Source organism: Lithobates pipiens, unplaced genomic scaffold, assembly GCF_037356315.1.
Source record: "Lithobates pipiens isolate NorthernLeopardFrog02 unplaced genomic scaffold, aLitPip1_a1.2 Scaffold_3, whole genome shotgun sequence".
Taxonomy (NCBI): domain Eukaryota; kingdom Metazoa; phylum Chordata; class Amphibia; order Anura; family Ranidae; genus Lithobates; species Lithobates pipiens.
This window is the reverse complement of record NW_027507790.1, coordinates 283,458,178-283,470,474: the sequence shown is the minus strand read 5'-3', so window position 1 is coordinate 283,470,474 and position 12,297 is coordinate 283,458,178. Positions and strand designations below refer to the sequence as shown.

Sequence of the window (12,297 nt, the reverse complement as noted above, 5' to 3'; positions counted from 1 at the left end):
TTGGTTGCGGCCCTTTTTGTAATGCACTTTATTTGGTTGCGGCCCTTTTTGTAATGCACTTTATTTGGTTGCGGCGCCTTTGTAGCGCACTTTATTTGGTTGCGGCCCTTTTTGTAATGCACTTTATTTGGTTGCGGCCCTTTTTGTAATGCACTTTATTTGGTTGTGGCCCTTTTTGTAATGCACTTTATTTGGTTGCGGCCCCTTTGTAGCGCACTTTATTTGGTTGCGGCCCTTTTTGTAATGCACTTTATTTGGTTGCGGCCCTTTTGTAACGCATTTTATTTGGTTGCGGCCCTTTTGTAAGGCACTTTATTTGGTTGCGGCCCCTTTGTAGCGCACTTTATTTGGTTGCGGCCCTTTTTGTAATGCACTTTATTTGGTTGCGGCCCTTTTTGTAATGCACTTTATTTGGTTGCGGCCCTTTTTGTAATGCACTTTATTTGGTTGCGGCCCTTTGTAACGCACTTTATTTGTATTGCACAGTGTATGGTCAGACACTTCATCATATGAGATTGTGGACTGATCCTCATTCTGGTCACCATAGGTGTTTAGCACAGCGTGATGTGGCCGGAGAAGGTATATATGTTATATACAAAGTCAGCCAGCAGTTTTACTCAAATTATTGTCAAGCTGTAGAATGGACGTCGGACAGCTGTGACGCACATTTGACGCTATCATTGCCTTACTGATGGTGATTTGAATAGAACTGGCTGCTTTCACTTTGGCTATAACTCGTAATATGGCCACATCTCCGATGGGAAGGTCCTGGCCTAAGACGCTGCCATAGACATTCTCTGAAGATCGGAGCGCTCATAGAAGACAGACGCCCTGAGAATTGTTAAATTAAGTTTTATTATTGCTTCATCTCAATATATACTTTATATACAAGGACAAGGCAATCGCCTTTCTTCGTGTTTTGCACAGACATTTCCATCCTGCACAGAAGATCTGGAGACATTCACAGAACCCTCCACACTTCCCATCAGACTGTCCACCTTCGGGAGCCCCTGCCCTGTCCACCAATGTGTACAAACATTTCTAGAGAAGGAAGACCCCAAATCATAGGACCAGATTGTCACCAAATTAGGATTACGTTTCATCTCTCCTGAAACCGAACCCCTCCCCCAGCATTCTACTGTCACATTTACGAGCCTCAACTCCCTATGGAATCATGCATGTAGCAGTTAGTTGGCAATGGTTGGCCAAAAAACAGGTCAGGGTTCATTTGAAGCTGGAAAGATCCTGAGACACTGTATACAGACCAGGCCTAAGATTACAGAACTTTCAAGCACCACAAGGTGATACATAACCAATAAAGGGTGGGCAAAGCGGTCTGACATTTACTGCCCATTTACCTTAATATGTATTTGTGTAAAGCGCTAAAACATTTCAGACTTCCTGGAAGAGCCGAGATTACCCAGCTGCCAGAGAACTGAGATTTCCCAACCTCCCAAGATAGCCAAGATCCCTAAATGTCCCCTAAGAACTAAGATCATCCCAATTTCTGAGTGAAATGAGATCACTCAACATGGTGAGAGAAGTGAGATGCCCCCCTTCCCCAGGAAACCGAAACACTCCAACTTCCTAGGAGTACTGGGATCCCCAACTTCCCAAGAGAACTTTGATCCCCAAACTTCCCAAGAAAATCATGATCTCCAACTTTCCAAAAGTACTGAGGTCCCCCAACTTCCCTAGAGAACTGAAATTACCCAACTCTCTAGTGAGTCAAGTCCCCAACTTACCAAGAGTGCTGAGATCCTCCAACTTAATGAGTAAAAAGATCCCCAACTTACCAAGAATACAGAGAATCCACATCTTTTGTGGGAGAAGAACTGAGATCCCCCACCCTTCCATGAGAACTGAGGTCCCCCATCCTTCCATGAGAACTGAGGCCCCCTATCCTTCCATGAGAACTGAGATCCCCCACCCTTCCATGAGAACTGAGATCCCCCACCCTTCCATGAGAACTGAGGCCCCCCATCCTTCCATGAGAACTGAGATCCCCCACCCTTCCATGAGAACTGAGGTCCCCCACCCTTCCATGAGAACTGAGGTCCCCCATCCTTCCATGAGAACTGAGGTCCCCCATCCTTCCATGAGAACTGAGATCCCCCACCATTCCATGAGAACTGAGGTCCCCCACCCTTCCATGAGAACTGAGATCCCCCACCCTTCCATGAGAACTGAGGTCCCCCACCCTTCCATGAGAACTGAGATCCCCCACCATTCCATGAGAACTGAGGTCCCCCACCCTTCCATGAGAACTGAGATCCCCCACCCTTCCGTGAGAACTGAGGTCCCCCACCCTTACATGAGAACTGAGGTCCCCCACCCTTACATGAGAACTGAGGTCCCCCACCCTTCCATGAGAACTGATGTCCCCCACCCTTCCATGAGAACTGAGGTCCCCCATCCTTCCATGAGAACTGAGGCCCCCCATCCTTCCATGAGAACTGAGATCCCCCACCCTTCCATGAGAACTGAGATCCCCCACCCTTCCATGAGAACTGAGATCCCCCATCCTTCCATGAGAACTGAGGCCCCCCATCCTTCCATGAGAACTGAGATCCCCCACCCTTCCATGAGAACTGAGATCCCCCACCCTTCCATGAGAACTGAGATCCCCCACCCTTCCATGAGAACTGAGATCCCCCACCCTTCCATGAGAACTGAGATCCCCCACCCTTCCATGAGAACTGAGGTCCCCCACCCTTCTATGAGAACTGAGGTCCCCCACCCTTCCATGAGAACTGAGGTCCCCCACCCTTCTATGAGAACTGAGGTCCCCCACCCTTCCATGAGAACTGAGATCCCCCATCCTTCCATGAGAACTGAGATCCCCCATGCTACCTTGAGAACTGAGATCCCCCATCCTTCCATGAGAACTGAGGCCCCCCATCCTTCCATGAGAACTGAGATCCCCCACCCTTCCATGAGAACTGAGATCCCCCACCCTTCCATGAGAACTGAGGTCCCCCATCCTTCCAGTAAATATGGAGAACCTCAACTTCCCAAGAGTACTGAGACGCCCCACCTTCCTAAGAGAACTAATGAAGTCCAATTTCTTGCTGCTGCCTGAGAGAACCTGTCTTCTGAACCACACAAAATGTACAATATATTGCAAGATAAATGGATTTCTCAATGAATTCCCTTCATTTTGCTACCTCAGTCCCCTCATATTAGGCACACCCCCAACATGTCCAATTCAACAAGAGATCTTGCGGCTCCTTCTAAAGCTGAGTATCCTCTTCTGCAGGAGACGGTCCACCTCCAACATGGTTTGATGTAATCCTCCTGCGCCTGCTGAAGAGACCTAATGCTCTGCGGCCAAACTGCGAGGCTCTTGAGAGGCTGACATGGATGCAGTGAGTATCATGTGTAATAGAGATTTCAGAGAAGAAGCCCGCAGCTCCTCGACATGGCGGAAGAGCATCTGCCCCTTCCAAGTCATGTAGAACACCCAGAATCTGTTGCCGCTCGCTGGGGTCCCACAAGCCCCGGACATCAAGGAGGGAGGACAGGTGGCGTTTCCTGAAAAATAGAAGAGAAGGGTCATGGCGGGGCGCAGGAAGTTCTCCAATGTTCTCCCAGCAGTAAGGAAATCAGCTAGAGACAGGAAATGGACAGAAGTAGCAGATTAGGTGGTCCTGGGAAGACCTGGATAACCAAGGAAGGAAGAGTACAAAGTATAATATAGAGGTCATAGAGGGGGAGGGGACTGCCATTATAACAATTACTACAAGCAATAAAGGATTGGAGTAGATTGTTTCATTTCCATCATATAATATCAGCGATCTGGTCGGTTGCCTCTGAGGGATCATCCAATGTGACCAATAACAGGCCAGTCTATTGTATAAACCAAATGTGATAGGAATTGGTGAACCAACAGATGAGGTTGGGGGACCTTTTCCCAATGACGTCATCTGCCTGGGGGCCTCCGGGATTAACAAGCCTCATAGAAACGCATCTGTTCAGCCTCCAAACTGAATGAAAAATATCCAGTGGTGGCCGGGGCTCAATTCTCTTGGGGGGGGGGGCTGCTGCCCCCTCCAGTCAGCCAGCCACATAACCCACCCCGGCACTCGATCAATCACCGCTCCCCCATCGCTCGATTGCTCGCCCGCCAGCCCCGCACTTATCCCATCCAGGTCGCAGCTTCGGCGGTTTCTCCCCCTGCGAATCCTCCCGAGTTTTGGAGGTCACTTCTCCTGCCGGCCAATCAGAAGTCAGGACTCGTGGCCAATTGGGGAACAGGACGCTCTGCCGATCGAGTCTTAGGAATTGCTTCCTGATTGACCGGAAGGAGAATCAGGAAGACAATAGCGAATATCAATTGACACAACTGGGTGGGCTCAGAGGGCAGTGCTTGGCACCCCGAGCCCCCCCCTTTTTTTTAAGCCAATTAGAGCCTCAGACTCTAATCAAAAACAAAAAACAAACAAATAAACCCCATTGGAATCCATGTGTCTGGCTTCCCGCATGTAGATTAGGGGTCTGGTGCATGGTTCAGGGGGCCGGCGCCCCTGTGCCCCTAATGGAGCAACTGCTACTGAAAATATCCAACAGATTCCTTCATCTACACGGCAGCTGAGATGGATGATTCTCCCTCTGTGGATACTTTACACTGGTAGCCATGCCGACTGTAAAAATATCCAGAGAGTGCTTGCATCTGATTGGACTCTCCAGCTGTCAGGGATCAATGATCTGCCTGATCCTCCCCAATCTACGACCTCCCCGATCTACGACCTCCAGGATCTACGACCTCCAGGATCTACGACCTCCCCAATCTACGACCTCCAGGATCTACGACCTCCCCGATCTACGACCTCCCCGATCTACGACCTCCAGGATCTACGACCTCCCCGATCTACGACCTCCCGGATCTACGACCTCCCCGATCTACGACCTCCAGGATCTACGACCTCCCCGATCTACGACCTCCCCGATCTACAACCTCCAGGATCTACGACCTCCCCGATCTACGACCTCCCCGATCTACGACCTCCCCGATCTACGACCTCCAGGATCTACGACCTCCCCGATCTACGACCTCCAGGATCTACGACCTCCAGGATCTATGACCTCCCCGATATACGACCTCCAGGATCTACGACCTCCAGGATCTACGACCTCCCGGATCTACGACCTCCAGGATCTACGACCTCCCCGATCTACGACCTCCAGGATCTACGACCTCCCCGATCTACGACCTCCCCGATCTACGACCTCCCCGATTTATGACCTCCAGGATCTACGACCTCCCCGATCTACGACCTCCCCGATCTACGACCTCCCCAATCTACGACCTCCAGGATCTACGACCTCCTGGATCTACGACCTCCCCGATCTACGACCTCCAGGATCTACGACCTCCCCGATCTATGATTTTCCCTGACCCAAGATCTCCTCCATCTAATAACTCTCAGATCTATGATCTCCCCGATCTACGATCTCCAGGATCTATGATCTTCTGGATCTATGATCTTCTGGATCTATGACCTCCAGGATCTATGATCTTCCAGGTCTTTTACCTTCACATAGAATATTTCAGTGTCAGCACAGGAGAAGAATTGCCTCCTGATTTCCTCTGTAATGCCGCATTCACACGAGCGGAATGTCCGACAGAGAAAGTCAGATGGAAGCTTTTCATCGTATATTGCGATCGTGTGACAGACCTAGGCAGGAAAGAGGTTTTTGGAGGGGACAGAATGCCGGCCTCTTGCCTACCGATCATGGGCCCTGGCATTTGGGGGAATGGCACTCTTTGTGAGCTGTATGCCTGGTGACCTCTGAGCAGGGGCGTTGCTAGGTGGCAAAAGGACCAGGGGCTTCAGCTCGAAATCCAAGGACTGACCTACCTGACCTACCTACACTGACGATAGTGACCTACCTACACCGACTTGCCTGAACTACCTATACTCTGACCTACCTACACTGACCCACATACACTGTCTGACCTACCTCAGTCGTGGTGTGCAGTGTCACAGCAGCCAGTCCTCAGAGGAGGAGCCGGTAGCGGCTCGCCTGAGTGCCAAGTGGGGATGTGGCGCGGAAGCCACTTTGTAATTCTCGCCTTCTGGATCCAACAGCGCCTATGATGGACGTCACACATCCCGGCATTGGACCAGTGGGACGTCCATCATAGATGTGCAGGCTCCAGAGGGCGGGACCTGCTATGGCACTCGGCTGCAGATTGGTCCCGGCACTTGGGGCTAGCAATGGAGACCCTGCAGAGCTGACATTCGGGGCTTTAGCGGGTCACATTTGGGACTTCAGCCCCCCTAGCCACCCCTTCCCGATGCCCCTGCGGTAGTATTACTTTAGATTCAGGTCCATGTGTGTGGGGATGAAGATCTCAGTGTGTAGGGATGAAGATCTCAGGTGTGTAGGGATGGAGATCTCAGTGTGTGGGGATGAAGATCTCAGGTGTGTGGGGATGAAGATCTCAGTGTGTAGGGATGAAGATCTCAGGTGTGTGGGGATGAAGATCTCAGTGTGTAGGGATGAAGATCTCAGGTGTGTAGGGATGAAGATCTCAGGTGTGTAGGGATGAAGATCTCAGGTGTGTAGGGATGAAGATCTCAGTGTGTAGGGATGGAGATCTCAGTGTGTGGGGATGAAGATCTCAGTGTGTGGGGATGAAGATCTCAGGTGTGTGGGGATGAAGATCTCAGTGTGTAGGGATGGAGATCTCAGTGTGTGGGGATGAAGATCTCAGTGTGTGGGGATGAAGATGTCAGGTGTGTGGGGATGAAGATCTCAGTGTGTAGGGATGAAGATCTCAGTGTGTGGGGATGAAGATCTCAGGTGTGTGGGGATGAAGATCTCAGTGTGTAGGGATGAAGATCTCAGGTGTGTAGGGATGAAGATCTCAGGTGTGTAGGGATGAAGATCTCAGGTGTGTAGGGATGAAGATCTCAGGTGTGTAGGGATGAAGATCTCAGTGTGTAGGGATGGAGATCTCAGTGTGTGGGGATGAAGATCTCAGTGTGTAGGGATGAAGATCTCAGGTGTGTAGGGATGAAGATCTCAGGTGTGTAGGGATGAAGATCTCAGTGTGTGGGGATGAAGATCTCAGTGTGTAGGGATGAAGATCTCAGTGTGTGGGGATGAAGATCTCAGGTGTGTGGATGAAGATCTCAGGTGTGTGGGGATGAAGATCTCAGTGTGTAGGGATGAAGATCTCAGGTGTGTAGGGATGAAGATCTCAGGTGTGTAGGGATGAAGATCTCAGGTGTGTAGGGATGAAGATCTCAGGTGTGTAGGGATGAAGATCTCAGTGTGTGGGGATGAAGATCTCAGTGTGTAGGGATGAAGATCTCAGGTATGTAGGGATGAAGATCTCAGGTGTGTGGGGATAGAGATCTCAGTGTGTGGGGATGAAGATCTCAGGTGTGTAGGGGTGAAGATCTCAGGTGTGTAGGGATGAAGATCTCAGGTGTGTAGGGATGGAGATCTCAGTGTGTGGGGATGAAGATCTCAGGTGTGTAGGGATGAAGATCTCAGTGTGTGGGGATGGAGATCTCAGTGTGTGGGGATGAAGATCTCAGTGTGTGGGGATGGAGATCTCAGTGTGTAGGGATGAAGATCTCAGTGTGTGGGGATGGAGATCTCAGTGTGTGGGGATGAAGATCTCAGGTGTGTGGGGATGAAGATCTCAGGTGTGTGGGGATGGAGATCTCAGTGTGTGGGGATGGAGATCTCAGGTGTGTAGGGATGAAGATCTCAGTGTGTGGGGATGAAGATCTCAGGTGTGTAGGGATGAAGATCTCAGGTGTGTGGGGATGGAGATCTCATGTGTGTGGGGATGGAGATCTCAGGTGTGTGGGGATGAAGATCTCAGGTGTGTGGGGATGAAAATCTCAGGTGTGTAGGGATGAAGATCTCAGGTGTGTAGGGATGAAGATCTCAGTGTGTAGGGATGAAGATCTCAGGTGTGTAGGGATGGAGATCTCAGGTGTGTAGGGATGGAGATCTCAGGTGTGTGGGGATGAAGATCTCAGGTGTGTGGGGATGAAGATCTCAGGTGTGTAGGGATGAAGATCTCAGGTGTGTAGGGATGAAGATCTCAGGTGTGTAGGGATGGAGATCTCAGTGTGTGGGGATGAAGATCTCAGGTGTGTAGGGATGGAGATCTCAGGTGTGTAGGGATGGAGATCTCAGGTGTGTAGGGATGGAGATCTCAGGTGTGTGGGGATGAAGATCTGAGGTGTGTAGGGATGGAGATCTCAGGTGTGTAGGGATGGAGATCTCAGTGTGTAGGGATGAAGATCTCAGGTGTGTAGGGATGAAGATCTCAGGTGTGTAGGGATGGAGATCTCAGTGTGTGGGGATGAAGATCTCAGGTGTGTAGGGATGGAGATCTCAGTGTGTGGGGATGAAGATCTCAGGTGTGTAGGGATGAAGATCTCAGGTGTGTAGGGATGAAGATCTCAGGTGTGTGGGGATGAAGATCTCAGGTGTGTAGGGATGGAGATCTCAGTGTGTGGGGATGAAGATCTCAGGTGTGTGGGGATGAAGATCTCAGGTGTGTAGGGATGAAGATCTCAGGTGTGTAGGGATGGAGATCTCAGGTGTGTGGGGATGGAGATCTCAGTGTGTAGGGATGAAGATCTCAGGTGTGTGGGGATGGAGATCTCAGTGTGTGGGGATGAAGATCTCAGTGTGTGGGGATGAAGATCTCAGGTGTGTAGGGATGAAGATCTCAGGTGTGTAGGGATGAAGATCTCAGGTGTGTAGGGATGGAGATCTCAGTGTGTGGGGATGAAGATCTCAGGTGTGTAGGGATGGAGATCTCAGGTGTGTAGGGATGGAGATCTCAGGTGTGTAGGGATGGAGATCTCAGGTGTGTGGGGATGAAGATCTCAGGTGTGTAGGGATGGAGATCTCAGGTGTGTAGGGATGGAGATCTCAGTGTGTAGGGATGAAGATCTCAGGTGTGTAGGGATGAAGATCTCAGGTGTGTAGGGATGGAGATCTCAGTGTGTGGGGATGAAGATCTCAGGTGTGTAGGGATGGAGATCTCAGTGTGTGGGGATGAAGATCTCAGGTGTGTAGGGATGAAGATCTCAGGTGTGTAGGGATGAAGATCTCAGGTGTGTGGGGATGAAGATCTCAGGTGTGTAGGGATGGAGATCTCAGTGTGTGGGGATGAAGATCTCAGGTGTGTGGGGATGAAGATCTCAGGTGTGTAGGGATGAAGATCTCAGGTGTGTAGGGATGGAGATCTCAGGTGTGTGGGGATGGAGATCTCAGTGTGTAGGGATGAAGATCTCAGGTGTGTGGGGATGGAGATCTCAGTGTGTGGGGATGAAGATCTCAGGTGTGTAGGGATGAAGATCTCAGGTGTGTAGGGATGAAGATCTCAGTGTGTGGGGATGAAGATCTCAGTGTGTAGGGATGAAGATCTCAGGTGTGTAGGGATGAAGATCTCAGGTGTGTAGGGATGGAGATCTCAGTGTGTGGGGATGAAGATCTCAGGTGTGTAGGGATGAAGATCTCAGGTGTGTAGGGATGAAGATCTCAGGTGTGTAGGGATGAAGATCTCAGGTGTGTAGGGATGAAGATCTCAGTGTGTGGGGATGAAGATCTCAGTGTGTAGGGATGAAGATCTCAGGTATGTAGGGATGAAGATCTCAGGTGTGTGGGGATGGAGATCTCAGTGTCTGGGGGTGAAGATCTCAGGTGTGTGGGGATGGAGATCTCAGGTGTGTGGGGATGAAGATCTCAGGTGTGTAGGGATGAAGATCTCAGTGTCTGGGGGTGAAGATCTCAGGTGTGTGGGGATGGAGATCTCAGTGTCTGGGGGTGAAGATCTCAGGTGTGTGGGGATGGAGATCTCAGGTGTGTGGGGATGAAGATCTCAGGTGTGTAGGGATGAAGATCTCAGGTGTGTAGGGATGAAGATCTCAGTGTGTAGGGATGGAGATCTCAGTGTGTGGGGATGAAGATCTCAGTGTGTAGGGATGAAGATCTCAGGTATGTAGGGATGAAGATCTCAGGTGTGTGGGGATGGAGATCTCAGTGTCTGGGGGTGAAGATCTCAGGTGTGTGGGGATGGAGATCTCAGGTGTGTGGGGATGAAGATCTCAGGTGTGTAGGGATGAAGATCTCAGTGTGTAGGGATGAAGATCTCAGTGTGTAGGGATGAAGCTCTCAGGTGTGTAGGGATGAAGATCTCAGGTGTGTGGGGATGGAGATCTCAGTGTGTAGGGATGAAGATCTCAGGTGTGTAGGGATGAAGATCTCAGGTGTGTGGGGATGGAGATCTCAGTGTGTGGGGATGAAGATCTCAGGTGTGTAGGGATGAAGATCTCAGTGTGTGGGGATGAAGATCTCAGGTGTGTAGGGGTGAAGATCTCAGGTGTGTAAGGATGAAGATCTCAGGTGTGTAGGGATGGAGATCTCAGTGTGTGGGGATGAAGATCTCAGTGTGTGGGGATGGAGATCTCAGTGTGTAGGGATGAAGATCTCAGTGTGTGGGGATGGAGATCTCAGTGTGTGGGGATGAAGATCTCAGTGTGTGGGGATGGAGATCTCAGTGTGTAGGGATGAAGATCTCAGTGTGTGGGGATGGAGATCTCAGTGTGTGGGGATGAAGATCTCAGGTGTGTGGGGATGAAGATCTCAGGTGTGTGGGGATGGAGATCTCAGTGTGTGGGGATGGAGATCTCAGGTGTGTAGGGATGAAGATCTCAGTGTGTGGGGATGAAGATCTCAGGTGTGTAGGGATGAAGATCTCAGGTGTGTGGGGATGGAGCTCTCATGTGTGTGGGGATGGAGATCTCAGGTGTGTGGGGATGAAGATCTTAGGTGTGTGGGGATGAAGATCTCAGGTGTGTAGGGATGAAGATCTCAGGTGTGTAGGGATGAAGATCTCAGTGTGTAGGGATGAAGATCTCAGGTGTGTAGGGATGGAGATCTCAGTGTGTAGGGATGGAGATCTCAGGTGTGTGGGGATGAAGATCTCAGGTGTGTGGGGATGAAGATCTCAGGTGTGTAGGGATGAAGATCTCAGGTGTGTGGGGATGAAGATCTCAGGTGTGTAGGGATGGAGATCTCAGTGGTGTGGGGATGAAGATCTCAGGTGTGTAGGGATGGAGATCTCAGGTGTGTAGGGATGGAGATCTCAGATGTGTAGGGATGGAAGATCTCAGGTGTGTAGGGATGAAGATCTCAGGTGTGTAGGGATGGAGATCTCAGGTGTGTAGGGATGGAGATCTCAGTGTGTGGGGATGAAGATCTCAGGTGTGTGGGGATGAAGATCTCAGGTGTGTAGGGATGGAGATCTCAGGTGTGTGGGGATGAAGATCTCAGGTGTGTAGGGATGAAGATCTCAGGTGTGTAGGGATGGAGATCTCAGTGTGTGGGGATGAAGATCTCAGGTGTGTAGGGATGGAGATCTCAGTGTGTAGGGATGAAGATCTCAGGTGTGTAGGGATGAAGATCTCAGGTGTGTAGGGATGAAGATCTCAGGTGTGTAGGGGATGAAGATCTCAGGTGTGTAGGGATGGAGATCTCAGGTGTGTGGGGATGAAGATCTCAGGTGTGTAGGGATGGAGATCTCAGGTGTGTGGGATGAAGATCTCAGGTGTGTAGGGATGAAGATCTCAGGTGTGTAGGGATGGAAGATCTCAGGTGTGTAGGGGATGGAGATCTCAGGTGTGTAGGGATGAAGATCTCAGGTGTGTGGGGATGGAGATCTCAGTGTGTGGGGATGAAGATCTCAGGTGTGTAGGGATGAGATCTCAGGTGTGTAGGGATGAAGATCTCAGGTGTGTAGGGATGGAGATCTCAGTGTGTAGGGATGGAAGATCTCAGGTGTGTGGGGATGGAAGATCTCAGGTGTGTGGGGATGAAGATCTCAGGTGTGTAGGGATGAAGATCTCAGGTGTGTGGGATGGAGATCTCAGGTGTGTAGGGATGGAGATCTCAGGTGTGTAGGGATGAAGATCTCAGTGTGTAGGGATGAGATCTCAGGTGTGTGGGGATGAAGATCTCAGGTGTGTGGGGATGAAGATCTCAGGTGTGTAGGGATGAAGATCTCAGGTGTGTAGGGATGAAGATCTCAGGTGTGTAGGGATGGAGATCTCAGGTGTGTAGGGGATGAAGATCTCAGGTGTGTAGGATGAAGATCTCAGGTGTGTAGGGAAGAAGATCTCAGGTGTGTAGGGATGAAGATCTCAGGTGTGTAGGGATGAGATCTCAGGTGTGTAGGGATGAGATCTCAGGTGTGTAGGGGATGAAGATCTCAGGTGTGTAGGGATGAAGATCTCAGGTGTGTAGGGACTGAAG

General features: G+C 50.5%; 1 protein-coding gene across 1 annotated transcript in view; it reads right to left on the bottom strand.

The window, feature by feature from the left end:
- Positions 1–2,767: 2,767 nt before the first annotated feature.
- Positions 2,768–12,297, bottom strand: part of LOC143941199 (exocyst complex component 3-like protein 2) — a 95,984-nt gene continuing 86,454 nt past the window's right edge. Inside the window, exon 13 of the mRNA XM_077463234.1 lies at positions 2,768–3,534. Within this exon, the coding sequence (XP_077319360.1) occupies positions 3,234–3,534 (301 nt within the window). The 3' untranslated portion in view covers positions 2,768–3,233. The remainder of the gene's footprint in view (positions 3,535–12,297) is intronic.